General features: G+C 49.0%; 1 protein-coding gene across 12 annotated transcripts in view; it reads left to right on the forward strand.

The window, feature by feature from the left end:
• Positions 1-16,727: 16,727 nt before the first annotated feature.
• Positions 16,728-20,374, forward strand: part of c4h21orf58 (chromosome 4 C21orf58 homolog) — a 139,406-nt gene continuing 135,759 nt past the window's right edge. For 10 of the 12 annotated variants that reach the window (XR_015078100.1, XM_085985331.1, XM_085985332.1 and 7 more), the window contains exon 1: positions 17,827-18,087. Coding sequence is in view for 9 of the 12 variants with exons in the window: in XM_085985331.1 (XP_085841457.1) it covers positions 18,022-18,087 (66 nt within the window). In the remaining 3 variants the exon portion in view is untranslated. The other 2 variants (XM_085985334.1, XM_085985333.1) reach the window with 2 other exon arrangements.

Raw genomic sequence — 20,374 nt, forward strand, 5'->3', positions numbered from 1 at the left:
TCACCGAATTATGGTCACTGTCGCCAAAATGCTCTCCTACTGACACTTCCACCACTTGCCTGGCTACATTCCCTAGAATTAGGTCCAGTACCACCCCCTCTCTTGTAGGACTTTCTACATGTTGGCTCAAAAAGCTCTCTTGGATGCACTTTAAGAATTCTGCACCCTCTAAGCCTTTCACACTCTGACTATCCCAATTTATATTGGGGAAGTTGAAATCCCCCACTATTATTACCCTATTATTTTCGCACTTCTCTGAGATTTGCCTACATATCTGTTCCTCTATCTCCCCCTGACTGTTTGGGGGCCTATAGTACACTCCCAGCAAAGTGCTTGCCCCCTTTTTGTTTTTAAGTTCTACCCATATGGCCTCATTAGAGGAACCCACTAATATATCGTCCCTCCTTACAGCAGTAATTGACTCCTTAATTAATATTGCAACACCCCCTCCCCTTTTACACCCCCCTCTGTCTCGCCTGAAGATTCTATACCCCGGAATATTGAGCTGCCAGTCCTGACCCTCCCTCAACCATGTCTCCGTGATAGCAACAATATCGTACTCCCATGTGTTCAACAACAACTTCAGTTCATCCACCTTATTTGCAAGACTCCTTGCATTAAAATAAATGCCTTCCAGCCTTGCCATATTCCCTTCACATATTTGCTCTGCCTTCCCAGCTGACTTGTTTTTTCCTCCGTATTTGGCTGTAAATCACCCCCTACTCTCGCTCCACTCTGTATCCCATCCCCCTGCCAAGTTAGTTTAAACCCCCCCCAACAGTGCAAGCAAACCTCCCCGCAAGGATATTGGTCCCCCTCTGGTTCAGGTGTAAACCGTCCGACTTGTACAAGTCCCACCTTTCCCAGAAGCAGACCCAGTGATCCAGGAAACTAAAGCCCTCCCCCCTGCACCATCCCTTTAGCCACGCATTCATCTGTTCTATCTTCCTATTCCTATACTCACTAGCACGTGGCACCGGGAGTAATCCAGAGATAACAACCTTTGAGGTCCTGCTCTTTAATCTTCCACCTAGCTCCCTAAATTCTTGCTGCAGGACCTCATCCCTCTTTTTACCTATGTCGTTGGTGTGGACCACGACCTCTGGCTGTTCACCCTCCCCCTCCAGAATGCCCTGCAGCCGCTCAGTGACATCCTTGACCCTGGCACCAGGGAGGCAACAAACCATCCTGGATTCACGTCTACGGCCACAGAAACGCCTATCTGTTCCCCTTACTATAGAATCCCCTACCACTATTGCTCTCCCACTCTTTTTCCTCCCTTCCTGGGCAGCAGGAGTACCCCCAGTGCCAGGAAGTTGGCTGCTGCTGCCTTCCCCTGGTGAGTCATCCCCCTCAACAGTATCCAAAGCGGTATACCTGTTTGAGAGGGGAATGGTCACAGGGGTCTCCTGCACTACCTGCCTGCTTCTATTGCTCCACCTGGTGGTCACCCATTTCCTTTCTTCCTGTGCAGCCCTACCCTGCGGTGTGACCAACTCACTAAACGTGTTATCCACGACCCTCTCAGCATCGTGAATGCTCAACAACCCATCCACCCGCAGCTCCAGCGCCTCAATGTGGTCTGCTAGTAGCTGCGGATGGATGCATCTCCGGCACACGTGGTCATCAGGGGCACCGGCAGTGTCCCTGAATTCCCACATAGAGCAAGAGGAGCATATCACGGGGCTGGGCTCTCCTGGCATGACCTTCCCTTTAACTAATTTAAATTAATTTACTATCACCAATTAAAGATATCACTAAGGCGCTTGTATAGTCTACCAACAGTCCCTGCTATACCAGAGAAGACCCTAGTAACTATAAACTACAGAGTTAAAGTTTAATAAAGAGAAATACTCACCAACCAATCACTTACCTGCTCCCTGGTGACGTCACACTCTGATTACTTTTTACCTCTCTCCTCTGCTATTGATTTGGTGTGCCTCGCTGGTCGCCGGTTTTTATACCGGGCTCCGCCTCACTGCTCCCTGGTCCGATCTGGTCTCGGGCCTCGCTGGTCGCCGGTTTTTATACCGGGCTCCGCCTCACTGCTCCCTGGTCCGATCTGGTCTCAGGCCTCGCTGGTCGCCGGTTTTTATACCGGGCTCCGCCTCACTGCTCCCTGGTCCGATCTGGTCTCGGGCCTCGCTGGTCGCCGGTTTTTATACCGGGCTCCGCCTCACTGCTCCCTGGTCCGATCTGGTCTCGGGCCTCGCTGGTCGCCGGTTTTTATACCGGGCTCCGCCTCACTGCTCCCTGGTCCGATCTGGTCTCGGGCCTCGCTGGTCGCCGGTTTTTATACCGGGCTCCGCCTCACTGCTCCCTGGTCCGATCTGGTCTCGGGCCTCGCTGGTCGCCGGTTTTTATACCGGGCTCCGCCTCACTGCTCCCTGGTCCGATCTGGTCTCGGGCCTCGCTGGTTGCCGGTTTTTATACCAGGCTCCGCCTCACTGCTCCCTGGCCCGATCTGGTCTCGGGTCTCGCTGGTCTCCGGTTTTTATATCGGTCTTCCTTGATACGGTGGAAGGCTAAGCGGGCCTCTGCTGTCAAGGGAAAACAGCGGACGGGCCTTGTCCGCATAGTAGGGGACCCACTGGGCGTAATAGGAGAAAAACCCTAGGCACCTCTTCAGGGCCTTGAGGCAGTGGGGCAGTGGGAGTTCCATAAGGGGACGCATCCGGTCGGGGTCGGGACCGATGACTCCGTGTTCCACAACACAGCCAAGGATGGCGAGGCGGGTTGTGCGGAATATGCACTTCTCCTTGTTATATGTCAGGTTCAGGAGTTGGGCGGTGCAGAGGAATTTTTCGAGGTTTGCGTCATGATCCTGCAAGTCATGGCCGCAGATGGTCACATTGTCCAGATATGGGAAAGTGGCCTGCAACGCATTTTGATCGACCATCCGGTCCATCTCCTTTTGGAAAACGGAGACCCCGTTGGTGACACCAAAGGGAACCCTAAGGAAGTGGTAGAGGCGGCCGTTTGCCTCAAAGGCAGTATACTGGCGGTCCTCAGGGCGGATAGGGAGCTGGTGGTATGCTGATTTTAGGTCAATGGTCGAGAAAACGCGGTACTGCGCGATCTAGTTGACCATATCAGCTATGCGGGGGAGTAGGTAAGCGTCCAGCAGGGTGTAGCGATTTATAGTCTGGCTGTAGTCGATGACCAGGCGCTGCTTCTCGCCGGTCTTAACGCCCACAACCTGGGCTCGCCAGGGGCTGGTGCTGCCCTCAATAATTCCCTCCTTCAGGAGCCGCTCCACTTCAGTTTTAATGAAAACCCTGTCCCCGGCACTGTATCGCCTGCTCTTTGTGGCGATGGGCTTACAGTCGGGGGTGAGGTTAGCAAACAGTGGGGGGGGGGGGTGATTCTGAGTGTGGAGAGGTTGCACCTGGTGCGCGGCGGGCAATTTGGAAGCTGCTGGCTGCGGACTGTGAGTGGGGGGAGGGGTCCACCGTACGCCATCGTAACACTTTTAAGGTGGCACTGAAAATCTAACCCCAGTAGAATGGCAGCGCAGAGGTGGGGCAGGACCAGAAGTTTAAAATTATCGTACACAGTCCCGTCTACTAAGAGTGTCACCACGCAGTAGCCGCCAATGTCCGCCGACTGGGACTCGGAGGCCATAGAAATCCGCTGGTGCGCAGGCAGGACTGGGCGAGAGCAACGCCGCACCGTGTCGGGGTGGATGAAGCTCTCCGTGCTCCCGGAGTCAAAAAGGCAGGTTGTTTCGTGACCATTTACCTTAATGTCCATTGTGGACCGGGCCAGTTGGTGCGGTCTCGCTTGGTCCAGCGTAACGGAGGCCAGCGTAGGGGTCGGTGTGTCGCTGCGGGTATCAGATGAGGCGGTGTTGGGGGCCTGCTGCGTCCCGGCTGGTGTCCAAGATGGCGGCGTCCATGATCCCCATGTGGCTGGAGGCATCCAAAATGGCTGCTGTTCCGGTGGTTCGCACATGGCTGGTGAGGCCCAAGATGGCGGCCCGCACGGCCCACACGCGGCGCTGCTGGGGCTCGGGGTGGCTTTGGCCCTGCAGACACTGGCGTAGTGTCCCTTCTTCCCGCAGCCCGAGCAGATCGCATTTTTCGCCGGGCAGCGCGCTCTGGGGTGTTTGGCCTGGCCGCAGAAGTAGCATTTCTGGCCTTGGGACACTGCTGCGGTAGTTGGGCCGTTGCTGGGATGTGGCTGGGGTGGCACGGCGCTATGAGACGGTCCTACCGTGTCCCAGGCTGTCGTTCCCCGCGGCGTCCACGCTGCAGAGGAGTAGGCATCCATGCCCCGGTAGGCTGCGTCCAATGATAGTGCGAGTTCAGAGGCCTTGTTGAGGTCGAGGTCACTCTGCTCCAACAGTCGCTGTCAGGTGTAATTGGACCTGTGGCCCGCCACAAAAGCATCCCGGATAAGTTCCTCTGTGTACACGGCGGCCTTTACATCCTTACAACCACAGGCCCGGCCAAGCACAGACAGTGCCTGAAGGTATTCCTCGGTCGATTCCCCAGGTTGTTGTTTACGACTCCCCAGGAGGTGCCTGGCGTACACCTCGTTCACTGGGCGCATGTACTGGTCCTTGAGGAGCTTGAGAGCAGCCGTGTACGAGGTCGCGTCCTGGATGACCGAGTACGCTCGGTGGTTCACTTTGGAGATCAGGACATCCAGTTTGTCCTCATCCGATTTGACCGTTGCAGCGGAGGCGATCAGGAATTTTTCAAAGCACTTAAGCCAGTGAGCAAACTTGGTGGATGCGTCCGCCTCCCAATGGTCTAAGTCCAGGCATGCTGGTGTGAGGATCTTCTCCATTATAAAAAATCTTGTTAATAAAATTGATGCGCTATCAATTACTCAAAAGTCTGGGGTTAAGCGAGTAACTAACAGGCTTTTATTAACAAGAGAATGAAGGTGTGCCTCGAGTGGTCAACCAGTCCAGAATACAGAGGGACTGTGGAGCAGTCACCTTTATACCTGGACTCGTGGGAGGAGTCAGCCGAGGCATGTACAGACATGTACACAGTGGAATACAAACACACCCACAGGCAGGTATAACAGTGGTTTACCACACGAACGTAAACGAGCTTTCCAGAAGTGCAAAGAATTGATCACATCAAAAGAGGTGTTGGCCCATTTCAACCCAGCACTACCAATTCGTTTGGCATGTGATGCATCACCCTATGGTATTGGAGCGGTGTTGTCGCACAAATTCCCAGACGGGTTGGAGAGGCCAGTAGCCTTTGCGTCTCGGTCACTAACCTCAGCCGAGCGCAACTACGCCCAGATTGACAGGGAGGCCCTCAGTCTAGTATGGGGAGTAAATAATGGGGAGTAAAAAAAGTTCACCTTGCTGACTGACCACCAACCACTTGTCTCCATCTTTAATCCAAAGAAGGGTGTTCCGGTGATGACCGCACAACGGTTACAAAGATGGTCCCTTTTTCTAGGGGCGAACCAATATGAAATAGAATATAAAGGCACGAAACAGCATGGAAACGCTGATGGGCTATCACGCCTGCCACTGCCTACTGTGGAGGAAGCACCAGCAGTGGACCCTATCGAGATATTTTATTCGTCAATAATTGAACGATTGCCAGTAACTAACGCGGATATAGAGAAGGAGACCCGCAATGATCCGACACTGTCTCGGGTATATGATTTGACGGTGAGGGGATGGCCAACACATGGCGACTCACTGTTGCCAGCATTCTCATCCAGAAGAGAACAGCTGTCAGTATGCCAGGGGACAGTGATGTGTGGATCCTGAGTGGTAATTCCACCCAAGTTAAGGGAGAGAGTGCTAAATGAGCTTCATGAAGGTCATCTGGGAGGGGTGAAAATGAAAAGCCTTGCTAGGGCTTATGTGTGGTGGCCGGGGATCGATCAACAAATCGAGAACCTAACCAAGAGCTGCTCAGGATGCCAGAAGGTCCAAAATGCACCACCACATGCCCCTCTACACCCATGGGAGTGGCCCTCCTCTCCATGGCAACGGGTGCATATTGATTTTGCTGGTCCATTCATGGACTCAATGTTCTTAATAGCAGTGGGTGCTCACTCGAAATGGCCTGAGGTGATCAAAATGTCCTCAACCACTACAGAGAAAACTATTGCAGTCCTACGGACCATATTTACCAGGAACGGCTTGCCAGAGCAGATTTGCACTGATAATGGACCACAGTTTGTGTCCGAAGTGTTTCGGAAATTTATGAGAAGGAATGGGGTAAGGCATTACACATCCGCCCCGTATCATCCAGCCACAAATGGATTGGCTGAGAGGTTCGTACAAACCTTTAAAAAGGCGATAAAGGCCATGTGCGATGATGAAATTCCACTGCAGCATAAGGTGGACAATTTCCTGTTAGCCTACAGAAATGCGACACATGCAGTTACCAACCAGACCCAGGCCATTATGTTCTTTAACCGAAGGTTGAGATCTCATCTGGATTTGCTCAGACCAAATGTGCGAAGAAATGTTGAGGATAAACAATTCCAGCACATCAATGAGAAGCCGACAAGGAGCTTCAATGTAAGACAACCAGTCTTGGCCCGTGACTACCGAACAGAGAAATGGCAACCCGGAACGATATGCACATGGCAGGGGCCATTAATGTACACAGTGGATGTCGGGGAGAACATTGTGAGATGCCACGTCGATCAGATCTTAGCATCACAGGAACGAGTCAACCCCATGTCTCGCATACCTGGGGATGAACCCGACATACCGGTAGCATCTACCTCAGAAACAGTAGCAGTGGAAACTGATGATCTAACCGACGAAAGGGGGCCAGAATCGCCTCCGCACCAAGAACAAGAACCTCAGGAAAGGCGCTATCCAGAAAGGATCAGGAAGCCGCCCCAAAGACTGAATCTATAAATGGACTATTTCTGTTTAATGTGCATGTTAAAGTGTTATTTGAATATTATGGGTACTGCTAATCTAAAAGGGGAGGAATTGTAGTGTATGTATCTTTAAGAGAGAGCTACTTTTACAGCTCCTGTATACTGTAGTACCAGCAGTGACCACCCCTGTATATAAGCCTTGAGCATGCCTCTGTACTGCCAGTCTTGAGACTACCCTACTCCAGTAAACACCTGTTGATTGTTAAGTTACAGCCTCCGTTTAGTTATTGGAAAACATCATACTCTAAGAATCACGGATCCAACACCAGCTAATATGGGAGTCAGCACATGTAGAGGTACAAAAAGCCCTGATAGGAAAAGAAAAGCTCGGAATAACAGAGGCTATAGATACTGCGAGAGCTCATGAAGCCATGAAGCAGCAAATGAAAACGCTGATTTCTCAAACGGCTGACATGCGGACGGCTTCTGAGACGGACAACAGAGTGGATGCAGTGAGAGAAAAGTACAACACACAAAGACATGCACATGACAACGGGGGAAACATGTGCAGAAATTGTGGAAGACCGCACGATTACACAGACAAGAGGAAATGTCCAGCATATGGAACAAGCTGCAATGCATGTGGCAAACTAAACCACTGGGAAAAGAGGTGCAGAATGAAGAAAGGAGGAACATACATCAAAAACAAAGGCGGACAGCAGAACCAGAGAAAGAAACACAATATCCATGCCATGGATGAGCAGGATGATGATGATGATCACGACAATGCACTAAACATCGAAACCATAAAGATACAGCTTCACGAGATGTCCAGAGTGGAAAATACTCCGAGGAGAGAATTGCACACCATCATCCAAATCAAAAAAAAGGTCAAAGGTCGGCCCACAACCATCAACTTAAAGTTGAAGCTGGACACAGGGGCTCAGAGCAACATTCTCCCATTGAGACTGTACCAGCAGATCTTTCCTGAAAACCTGAGAGAAGATGGCTACCCGAAAAGCGGTTGTTTAAAGGCAAGTAATGTCACGCTGACAGCATATGGGGGGAGTGAGATTAAACAACTCGGAATAACCTTTATCAAAGGGACACATAAAAGAAAGAACATCAACTGCATGTTCTATGTCACCGCCACTGAGGGGCCAGCGATCCTGGGATTAAACAGCTGCGAGAAGTTGAGATTGATCTCAGTGCATCACGAGCTGACGGAAACGCCACTGAAGATAGACAGCAACACCCCACTGGAGAACCGCCCACAAATCAAGAGTACAAAAGACTTGATAGACATGTATCCGGAATGTTTCGATGATACAGTGGGATGTTTTGGAGATTTCCAATACCACATCACCATCGATCCAGAGGTAAAGCCCGTTATCCATGCTCCACAAAAAGTACCCATCGAGCTGAAGACAAAGCTTGAAAGAGAGCTAAAGGAGATGGAAGAAAAGGGAGTGATCGTAAAGGTCACTAAACCCACAGACCGGGTAAACTCAATTGTGGCACGAGAAAAGCCAAATGGGCGTCTCAGAATATGTTTGGACCCCAAAGATCTAAACCAGGTGATAAAGAGGGACCACTATCCCACCCCAACGCTAGAGGAGATTACGCCATCACTGGCAGGAGCCAAGGTTTTCTCAAAACTAGATGCCAGAAATGGATATTGGAACGTGAAGTTGGATGAGGAATCAACAACACTGACAACATTCAACACACCATTTGGGCGTTACAAATTCCTGAGGCTACCATTCAGGTTAAAGGTCAGTCAAGATATCTTTCAACAGAAAGTAGACGAGACATACAGAGGCTGTGAAGGAGCTATAGGAATAGCTGATGATATTCAGATCTATGGAGCAGATGAAAGAGACCATGACATGCACCTACATGAGGCCATGGAGCGTACCAGGAAGGCTGGCATCAAGTTAAATGCAGAGTTAAAGTCAAGGAATGCCAATTCTTTGGTATGATTTATACACCAGAGGGAGTCAAGCCAAGTCCAGAGAAGATTGCGGTGATTGCTGAAATGAAACCACCCAAAGACAAGAAAGAGCTGAGGAGTTACCTCGGCTTGGTCCAATACATGAGTTCTTTCATCCCACACATGTCGGAACATACAACAAATCTCAGAGAGCTATTGAAAGAAGACGCCGAATACCAGTGGTCTGAATCACACGAAAGGAATTTCAAACAACTTAAAGAACTGTTGTGCAAAGAAACAAGTCTGTCATATTATGACAGAAGAAAACCAGTCACTCTGCAAGTAGACGCTTCTACCAGAGGACTAGGGGCAGCTCTGGTGCAGGAAGGAAAGCCGATAGCTTTCGCATCAAAGGCCTTGACGTCAGCCGAGACGAGATATGCCAACATAGAAAGAGAACTATTAGCAGTAGTGTACCGATGCGAGAAATTCCATACATACCTATATGGCAGGCGACTTACAGTAGAGAGTGACCATCGTCCACTAGAACAGATCTATAAGAAGAATCTGTGCAAAGCGCCTGCAAGACTGCAAAGACTACTTCTAAGGATCCAAAGCTATGACTTCACGCTTAAATATAAGCCAGGAAAGGAAATGGTGCTAGCAGATGCGTTGTCTCGATTGTCACCATATGAGAAACACGAGGTGGAGGGCCTAACAGTAAAAATCCACCACCTAGTGAATGTTACCCCTACAAAGCTCAGTCAAATCAGAGGTGAGACTATCAAAGATGAGGAGTTGCAACTACTCATACAACAAGTAATACAGGGGTGGCCGGAGAGAATCCAGCAGGTACAGGCGACAATTCGTCAATACTGGACGATTAAAGACGATATTGCAGTAGAAGACGGTATTCTCCTTGCTGGATCGAGGATCATTGTGCCAAAGACGATGCAGACACAACTTCTCCATCTCATACATGAAGGCCACATGGGAATGGAGAAATGCAAGCTGAGAGCCAGATCAGCTGTATACTGGATAGGCATGTACAAAAATATCGAACAGATGGTTCTATTCCTGTTCCTGGCTGGGGTGGAGAGCACCTTTTACAGAAGGTAAGTACTGTGAAAATATATAGGGACAGAGTGATCTCCTGGATGAGTTTCGATCGCCTAGATGGGTCGGAGAGGAATTTCCCAGATTTTTTCTCCCAAATTGGCCATTGGGTTTTTATCTGGTTTTTCGCCTCTCCCAGGAGATCACATGGGTTCGGGTGGGATGTAGAGTGATAGTAGATTTGAGGTTAGGATCAGATCAGCCATGATCTTATTGAATGGTGGAGCAGGCTCGAGGGGCCGATTGGCCTACTCCTGCTCCTATTTCTTATGTTCTTATGGTCTCTGCATGTGGTATATGCCAGAAATACAGAAATGCACAACAGAAAGAGGAGATGATACCTAGTGAAATACCGTCAAGACCATGGCACACTGTTGGGGCAGATCTCTTCATGTGCAATCAAGAATGGTATCTCATCGTGGCAGATTACTATTCCAAGTTTCCTTTTGTGAGAAGGATGAAAGACTTGAGAGCCACAACTACCACCAGGATTGCAAAGAGCTTGTTTGCTGAACAAGGAATCCCGGAAAAGGTAATCTGTGACAATGGAACCCAGTTCACATCGAGTGAATTCAGAGCTCTGGCAGAAAAGTATGGGTTCAAAATAGTAACCTCATCCCCACATTTCCCAAGGGGACACGGGTTCATCAAAAGACAGATCCAGACTGTCAAGAGAACTCTCATCAAAAGTAGTGAGATGGGGGAAGACCAAGGCCTTGCCCTCCTATCACTCAGATCAACACCACTGAAAGCAGACATGAAATCACCTGCGGAATTGCTGAGTGGGAGGAAGTTTAAGACTACCCTACCAGCAAAAATACATCTTCCCCAGGACCAGGAGGACTTCAGACAAAAGCTGGCAGAAGCATAAATCGTAGGAAGCAAACTGTAATGTATGTACCTTTAAGGGGAGAACTACTTTTTACAGCTCCTGTATACTGTAGTACCGGCAGTGACCATACCTGTATATAAACCCTGAGTAGTGATCTGTACACTTAGTTCTAGAGTAACCCTCATTCAGTAAACACCTGTTGAATCGTTCCCTGCAGTTTTGTTGTCTAATTATTGAAGGACACAACATCAAGATACACGGATCTAACATTGGCGATGAGCAGATTCGAGCCTACCTGCGGCTCTGCATCGCCTCCCGGGGATTCGCTCCTGGAGAACAGTGGAAGGAGGTCGAGTCCAGAGGCACGGGCGTCGACCACGGGCAACCGCCCAGTCATCCAGCGGAGATTTGAGCATCGCAGGGGAGGCTGTCGAGAGCCAGGCTTGGCTTTCCAGTCACGGTGGTCCAGCGAAACGGGCTGGCAACAGGTACTGCGCAGACCCTTCCCGGACAGCGGCGGCTAGAGCCGACCGAGCAGCACAGAACAAGGCCGAGCAGCGTCGACGGGGGAGAGAGAGAGGGCAGAGCGCACAGGGCGCAGCCGGTGTTCAGGACCAAGCGGCATCAACGGGGAGAGAGACGAGAGGGAGCAGAGCGCAGCCGGTGTTCAAGGGCCGAGCAGCGTCAACGGGGGAGAGAGGCACGCAGGAAAATGCGAGGCGCTGCCATTGCCACGAGGACCACAGAGAGCGGCATTGGCAGCAGCACAGGAGCAGCGCACGAAACCCACAGGGCGTCGCCACTTGCCACGAGGACCGCCGAGAGCGGCGTTGGCAGCAGCGCGGGAGACGCCATTTTAAGCCAGTCTAACCACACCCAAAAATGCCGAAGAGTGACAGTATCACAGCGTTCGACAATGAAGTCGAAGATTGGACGACATATGTCGAATGCATAGAAGTATACTGCAAGGCGAATGAAGTGCCAGATGACAAGAAAGCGCTGGTATTGTTGAATTCAATGGGTGCAAAAATGTATGGCTTACTACGAAACCTAGTAACCCCAGAGGAGCCAGTAGAAAAGGATTTTGAAAACATAGTGTCAATCCTACAGGACCACTTAAACCCCACACCGCTGCTGATAGCAGAAAGATTCAAGTTTCACAAAAGGAACCAGCATAAAGATGAAAGTAATGCTGAGTATTTAACGGAACTGCACAAGCTATCGAAACACTGCCAGTTTGGAACGGGACTAGCAGATACTTTAAGGGACAAGTTTGTGTGTGGGCTTCAAAGTGAAGGAACCCAGAAACGGCTTCTATCAGAAAAGGATCTTACGCTGGACAAGGCTTTCAGCATTGCAGTATCACACGAAGCAGCAGCACGGGGCGCGGCAGAGATACAACGGAGACCACAAGAATATGGCACAAATGAAATGTCATACGGAACAGTGAAGTGCTATCGCTGCGGCAGAACAACACACGACCATAATGATTGCTGGTTCAAGGACAAAGTGTGCAGACAGTGTGGAAAAGTAGGACACATAGCAAGAGTCAGCAGGTCGGGAAAGAAAACCAGCAGCAAGAAATCTCCACAGGAGAAGTACAAGAAGGTACATAAGGTGACGGAGAGTAGTTCAGACGAACAGAAAAGTGATACAGACTCCGGAAGCAAGGAGCTGGGTTGTCTGAAACTACATAATGTGATCAAAATGGAGGATCACCAAACTATCTGGGTCACGCTCAAGATAGCAGGAGTCCAAGTGAAAATGGAATTGGACACAGGATCAGCCCTAACAGTCATAAACCGAAGGGACTACAAGCGGCTATTCTCACATATACCCTTGAGAGATACAAAGATTGTCTTGAAGACGTACACGGGGCAAAAAGTCTACCCCAAAGGAAAAATAAGGGTGAACGTTATATATAACGGCAAGGAAACACCAAAAATGGACCTATATGTATTGCCAGATGGAGGACCACCACTACTAGGACATGAATGGATCCGGAAGATACAGCTAGATTGGCATTCCATACAAGCACTGACTGTAGATGCCAAAAAGGATGACGACGTCACACCTGGACGACTGTCAAAAATGCTAACTGACGCACAAGAAGTGTTCCAGCTGGGACTCGGAACACTAAAAGGCATAACAGCAATGATCAAAATAGAGGAAAATGCAAGCCCAAAGTTTTTTAAGGCCAGACCGGTACCTTATGCGATCCGCCCAGCCGTCGAAGCAGAGCTGGAAGGTTTGGAATGTTCAGGAGTACTGTCCAAAGTGGACTGGAGCGAGTGGGCTACACCCATCGTTCCTGTAATGAAGAGGTCATTGAGTAATACGCCTGGGGAACCAAAGAAGGTTCGCATCTGTGGGGACTTTAAGGTGACAGTGAACCCAGTCCTTCACACTGTACAATATCCGCTTCCGCAGATTGAAGATATTTTCACCTCGCTATCTGGAGGGAAACGCTTCACTAAGATTGATCTGGCCCAGGCGTACCTGCAAATGGAGGTAGAAGAAGTCTCAAAACAGTACCTCACGATCAACACTCATAAAGGTCTCTTCCAATACAACCGGCTGGTGTTCGGGGCAGCATCAGCTCCGGCTATTTGGCAAAGGGCAATGGAACAAGTCCTGCAAGGGATTCCAGGGACCCAGTGTTATTTGGACGACATCCTGGTCATGGGCGAAAATGACAGTGATCACCTCGCCAACCTGGAGCAGGTGCTCACTAGATTGAAGGAATATGGGCTCCGAGCTAATCGCCACAAATGCGACTTTTTCCAGAAGCAGATCTCGTATTGTGGCCACGTTATTGATAAAGAGAGGTTACATAAGTCCCCTGAAAAGATTGAGGCAGTAGTCAAGGCTCCAGCACCGGAAAATGTGTCACAACTGAGGTCGTTCCTCAGGCTGGTGAACTACTACCATAAGTTCTTGCCGAATTTGTCTACCGTACTACACCCACTGAACACCCTACTGCAAACGGGGGTACCATGGAAGTGGAGTGACGAATGTAAACGAGCTTTCCAGAAGAGCAAAAGAGGTGTTGGCTCATTTCAACCCAGCACTACCAATTCGGTTGGCGTGTGATGCATCACCCTATGGCATTGGAGTGGTGCTGTCGCACAAATTCCCGGACGGCTCGGAGAGGCCAGTAGCCTTTGCGTCTCGGTCACTAAACTCAGCCGAGTGTAACTATGCCCAGATTGACAGGGAGGCCCTCAGCCTAGTATGGGGAGTGAAAAAGTTCAATCACTATCTGCACAGGCAGAAGTTCACCTTGCTGACTGACCACCAACCACTTATCTCCATCTTTAATCCAAAGAAGGGCATTTCGGTGATGACTGCGCAACGGCTACAAAGATGGTCCCTTTTTCTAGGGGCGCACCAATATGAAATCGAGTATAAGGGCACGAAACAGCATGGAAACGCTGATGGGCTATCACGCCTGCCACTGCCTACTGCGGAGGAAGCACCAGCAGTGGATCCTGTCGAAATATTTCATTCGACTATAATTGAATGCTTGCCAGTAACTAACGCTGGTATAGAGAAGGAGACCCGAAATGACCCGACACTGTCTCGGGTATATGATTTGATGGTGAAGGGATGGCCAGCACATGGCGACTCACTGTTGCCAGCATTCTCATCCAGAAGAGAACAGCTGTCAGTATGCCAGGGGACCTTGATGTGTGGATCCCGAGTGGTAATTCCACCCAAGTTAAGGGAGAGAGTGCTCAATGAGCTTCACGAAGGTCATCTGGGAGGGGTAAAAATGAAAAGCCTTGCTAGGGCTTATGTGTGGTGGCCGGGGATCGATCAGCAAATCGAGGACCTGACAAAGAGCTGCTCAGGATGCCAGAAGGTCCAAAATGCACCACCACATGCCCCTCTATACCCATGGGAGTGGCCCTCATCTCCATGGCAATAGGTGCATATTGATTTTGCTGGTCCATTCATGGATTCAATGTTTTTGATAGCCGTGGATGTGCACTCGAAATGGCCTGAGGTGATCAAAATGTCCTCCACCACCACGGAGAAAACTATTGCAGTCCTACGGACCATTTTTGCCAGGAACGGCTTGCCAGAGCAGATTTGCTCTGATAACGGACCACAGTTTGTGTCCGAAGAGTTTCAAAGATTTATGAAAAGGAATGGGGTAAGGCATTACACATCCGCCCCGTATCATCCAGCCACAAATGGATTGGCTGAGAGGTTCATACAACCCTTTAAGAAGGCAATAAAGGCTATGTACAATGACAACATTCCGCTGCAGCATAAGGTGGACAATTTCCTGTTCGCCTACCGGAATGCGACACATGCAGTCACCAACCAGGCCCCAGCCATGATGTTCTTTAACCGAAGGTTAAGATCTCGCCTGGATTTGCTCAGACCAAATGTACGAAGAGATGTTGAGAGTAAGCAATTCCAGCATATCAATGAGAAGCCAACAAGGAGCTTCAATGTAGGGCAACCAGTCTTGGCCCGCGACTACCGAACAGAAAAATGGCAGCCAGGAACGATATGCACACAGCAGGGCCCACTAATGTACACAGTGGACGTTGGGGAGAGCATCGTGAGACGCCATGCTGACCAGATCCTAGAGTCACAGGAACAAGTCAACCCCATGCCTCGCCCATATGTACCTGGTGATGAACCCGACGTACAGGTAGCATCAACCCCAGAAACAGTAGCATCGGAAGCTGATGAACCAACCGACAACAGGGGGCCAGAATCGCCTCCGCACCAAGAGCAAGACACTCGGGAAAGGCGCTATCCAGAAAGGATCAGGAAGCCTCCCCAAAGACTGAATTTATAAATAGACTATTTTCAGCTAATGTTGCATGTTAAAAGTGTTAATTGTAATTAGTTTGATATTTAATTGTTAAATGAGTGTTATGGTACTGTTAATTTAAAAGGGGAGGAATTGTAATGTATGTACCTTTAAGGGGAGAACTACTTTTTACAGCTCCTGTATACTGTAGTACCGGCAGTGACCACACCTGTATATAAACCCTGAGTAGTGATCTGTATAGTTAGTTCTAGAGTAACCCTCATTCAGTAAACACCTGTTGAATTGTTCCCTGCAGTCTTGTTGTCTAATTATTGAAGGACACAACATCAAGATACACGGATCTAACACAAACATTACGATAAACATGCAAAGACGCTACCAGAATTGCTGAATGGACAATCAGTGCATGTGCAAGACCCGGTGTTGAAAACCTGGAATCCAGCCAAGGTCATTGGAAAAGCTGATACTCCAAGATCCTACTTCGTAGAGACTGAACCTGGTAACCAATACAGATGGAACAGACTCCACATCAGACCTTCACCTGAACTGGATAAGCAGCAGACAACATCAGCAACATTGACAACACCAGCTACCACAAGCAGTACAACACCAGAAACAAGCGCTACAAATCAAACAACCACGAGCATGCACACTCCAACTCCAAAGGCGACAGCAACAACAACAACGAGAGTGGAACACACCAAAACACCGCAGAGAGAAATGGTCACCACCAAATCCACAAGATGGAGGGACAACATCGAACCACCTGAGCGATATCGCAAATTAAAAAAAAACTCACGATTCTTTGTCGTTGATAATAATAGTTGTGATGAAATATTCCATTCATCACTCATCAGTATTTCTCTGCCTGTAACTGTGGTTGGTTTCAGTTTCATTTCCATTGTATTGTACTGTGTGTAGGGCTCCGCCCATACCTGGCTCCTATGTAAGCTGGCCCAGCCTGCAGCACATCCAGTACGGCAGACCTCTGGATGGAAGATACATTCTCCTCTGTGTGTTACCTTCTAAGTCAATAAAAGCCTTGTTTTGTTTCGCTAACATCGAGTCTCGGATTTATTGAGGCACATCGTTTAATAATATTTGTTAATTTAAATTGTTAAATTTCATGTTTTAGTTTTTTGAGAGAGGGATGTTACATTGTTATAGTATCACATCGTTAAATGGAACTACTTTGGTATGGTGTAGTTATACTGCTATGTGGCACACTGTGCATGGGCAGTGCACAGTGCAGCGTCGGACATCTTGTATCACTCCGCACCATGCGGCAGCACAGAAACAAAAGCAAGAATACAGCTAAGTAAAAAGCACTAACTAAAATGAACTAAAAGTGTCTGTAATATATATAGTAAAAAGAACACAAGGAGACACAACACATACCTTCCTGACTCGCAGTCACACCCTCCTGTCCCTAAGCACTGATAAACTCTAAAGTATTATTTAACCTAAAGGGTGTGACTGCCTCCTGGAACAAAGTGTCCAGGTAGCTCTCCCCCTCCCTGATGCATCGCAATGTCTGCAGCTCGTACTCCAGCTCAACAATTCTGAGCCGAAGTTCCTCCAGCTGCAGACACTTACTGCAGATGTGGTTGCTCGATCGCCGTGCTCTCCACAGACTCCCACATGCTGCAGTTACAACACACCCTGCCCTGCCATCTCAAACCTTGTTTTATTTATTAATTAGTTAAAGATTTTATTCAATCAATATTTTAGTTTTATTGTTTGATTATTTTATCTAGTTTAATAAGTTATTAGCAAGTTACAGTTTCTCAGCTCTTAATTTAACCCCCTTCCCTAACTTAGAGAGCAAAAAAGCTGTAATACTCGCCAACCAATCACCTACCTGCTCTCCTGTGACGTCACTCTGATTATTTTGCCGGGGAAAAGGTCAGAAGCTGCAACCGAATTAAGAACGGGTGGAAATGCAGGAAGGAGCGAGCGATTGTCAATGAGACTATTTCCAACGGGAAAATAAAGGGAAGTGAGAAACTCGGGGTTCAACTGGAAACTAAGCTGGGAAAAGGATTGAAATTCAACGTTAAACTGAAGTGGGAATCGGCCAGCGCTGCTCTTTATGTTATCATGGATAAAAGATTTGCAAACGACGCTTGACTTGAGAAAAAATAGGAGTGGGATTTGAATTTGGGTTGTGTAAATATTTGTGCTGTTTCTCCTTTCCCAGCCCAGTAACAGCACACAGTGAGGGACCAGGACCAGCACCCTGTCTCCCTCTCTCTGAGCATCTGGCCTGAAGTGGAACTTGAGCATGGCTTGGCAGTGAGGCGGGGCCTCCGACAGGTGAGTCTTCACCTGCAGCAACCGCCTGTTTACAGGAGCAGCAGCTTAGTAACCAGGGCAGAGAGGGAGAGAGCGGGGCACCGTGCCCGGAGCACCCGACACAGGGAAAGGCAGCACCCGCAAGCTGCCCCTTCCTGCCCCCACCCGGAGACCCCCAAGCCTCAGCCCCAGCCCCACATGGAAGATCTCTGCTCCTGACTGAGAATGGAAACAGCAGATCCTTCTTTAGTGGATCAGATCACCAGGTTAAAACTCAAACTGCTGGAAAAGGTAGGAAACCTGAGCATTTACTGCTAAAGGTGCAGGGCCCACTGCTGGCGAGAGTGCAACATCGGGCACTCCTGAAATGGCGCGGGACAGCTTTCTAAACCCATTCGGAAAATCGCTGCCATGGAGTGTATCAAAATATTGCATCAAAAACACCAGACTGGAGGCAAAGCCCTTCACGGCTGAGTGTGTGCTATTTGTAAGATAACCCACCAGTACTGTACCCCAGTGTTATACAGTGGCAGATCTGTACCCACCAGTACTGTACTCGTGTTAGTGACAGACCTGTACCCACCAGTACTGTACCCCAGTGTAATACAGTGACAGATCTGTACACACCAGTACTGTACTCCAGTGTTATACAGTGACAGACCTGTACCCACCAGTACTGTACCCCAGTGTAATACAGTGACAGATCTGTACACACCAGTACTGTACCCCAGTGTTATACAGTGACAGACCTGTAACGACCTGTACTGTACCCCAGTGTTATACAGTGACAGAACTGTAACCACCAGTACTGTACCCCAGTGTTACAGTGACAGACCTGTACCCACTGGTATTGTACCCCAGTGTTATACAGTGCCAGACCTGTACCCACCATTAATGTACCCCAGTGTTATACAGTGACAGACCAGTACCCACCAGTACTGTACCCCAGTGTTATACAGTGATAGACCTTTACCCACCAGTACTGTACGCCAGTGTTATACAGTGACAGACCAGTACCCACCAGTACTGTACGCCAGTGTTATACAGTGACAGACCAGTACCCACCAGTACTGTACCCCAGTGTTATACTGTGACAGACCAGTACCCACCAGTACTGTACCCCAGTGTTATACTGTGACAGACCAGTACCCACCAGTACTGTACCCCAGTGTTATACAATGACAGACCTGTACCCTCCAGTACTGTACCCCAGAGTTAGTGACAGACCTGTACCCACTGGTACTGCACCGCAGTGTTAGTAACAGACCTGTACCCACCAGTACTGTACCCAAGTGTTATATCGTGACAGACCTGTACCCCAGTGTTATGCAGTGACAGACCTGTACCCACCAGTACTGTACCCCAGTGTTATACAGTGACAGACCTGTACTCACCAGTACTGTACCCCAGTGTTATTCAGTGACAGACTTGTATCCACCAGTACTGTACCCTAGTGTTATACAGTGAGAGACCTGTAACCACCAGTACTGTACCCCAGTGTTAGTGACAGACCTGTACCCACCAGTACTGTACCCCAGTGTTATACAATGACAGACCTGTACTCCCTAGTACTGTGCCGCAGTGTAATACAGTGACAGATCTGTATCCACCAGTTCTGTACCCCAGTGTTATACAGTGACAGACCTGTACCCACCAGTACTGTACCCCAGTGTTATACAGTGACAGACCTGCATCCACCAGTACTGTACCCCAGTGTTATACAGTGACAGAGCTTTACCCAGCAGTACTGTACCCCAGTATTATAGAGTAACAGACCTGTACCCAGCAGTACTGTACCCATGTTACAGTGACAGACATGTACCCACCAGTACTGTACCCCATTGTTATACAGTGATAGACCTTTACTCACTAGTACTGTACGCCAGTGTTATACAGTGACAGACCTGCACCCCTCAATACTGCACCCCAGTGTTAAACATTGACAGACCTGTACCCACCAGTACTGTACCCCAGTGTTAGTGACAGACCTGTACCCACCAGTACTGTAACCGTGTTATACAGTGACAGACCTGTACTGTACCCATGTTACACAGTGACAGAACTGTACCCACCAGTAATGTTCCCCAGTTTTATACAGTGACAGACCTGCACCCCTCAATACTGCACCCCAGTGTTATACATTGACAGACCTGTACCCACCAGTACTGTACCCCAGTGTTATACTGTGACAGACCTGTACCCACTGGTACTGTACCCCAGTGTAATACAGTGATAGACCTGTACACACCAATACTGTACACCAGTGTTATACAGTGACAGACCTGTACCGACCTGTACTGTACCCCAGTGTAACACAGTGACAGTACTGTAACACAGTGTTACACAATGACAGACCTGTACTCACCAGTACTGTACCCCAGTGTTATACAGTGACTGACCTGTAACCACCAGTACTGTACCCCAGTATTATACAGTGACAGACCTGTAACAACTAGTACTGTACCCAGTGTTAGTGACAGACCTGTACCCACCAGTACTGTACCCCAGCGTAATACAGTGACTGACCTGTACACACCAGTACTGTACTCCAGTGTTATACAGTGACAGATCTGTACAC

The sequence above is a fragment of the Somniosus microcephalus genome, chromosome 4 (assembly GCF_052327205.1).
Source record: "Somniosus microcephalus isolate GS21.2 chromosome 4, FLI_Smic_1.0, whole genome shotgun sequence".
Classification (NCBI taxonomy): Eukaryota; Metazoa; Chordata; class Chondrichthyes; order Squaliformes; family Somniosidae; genus Somniosus; species Somniosus microcephalus.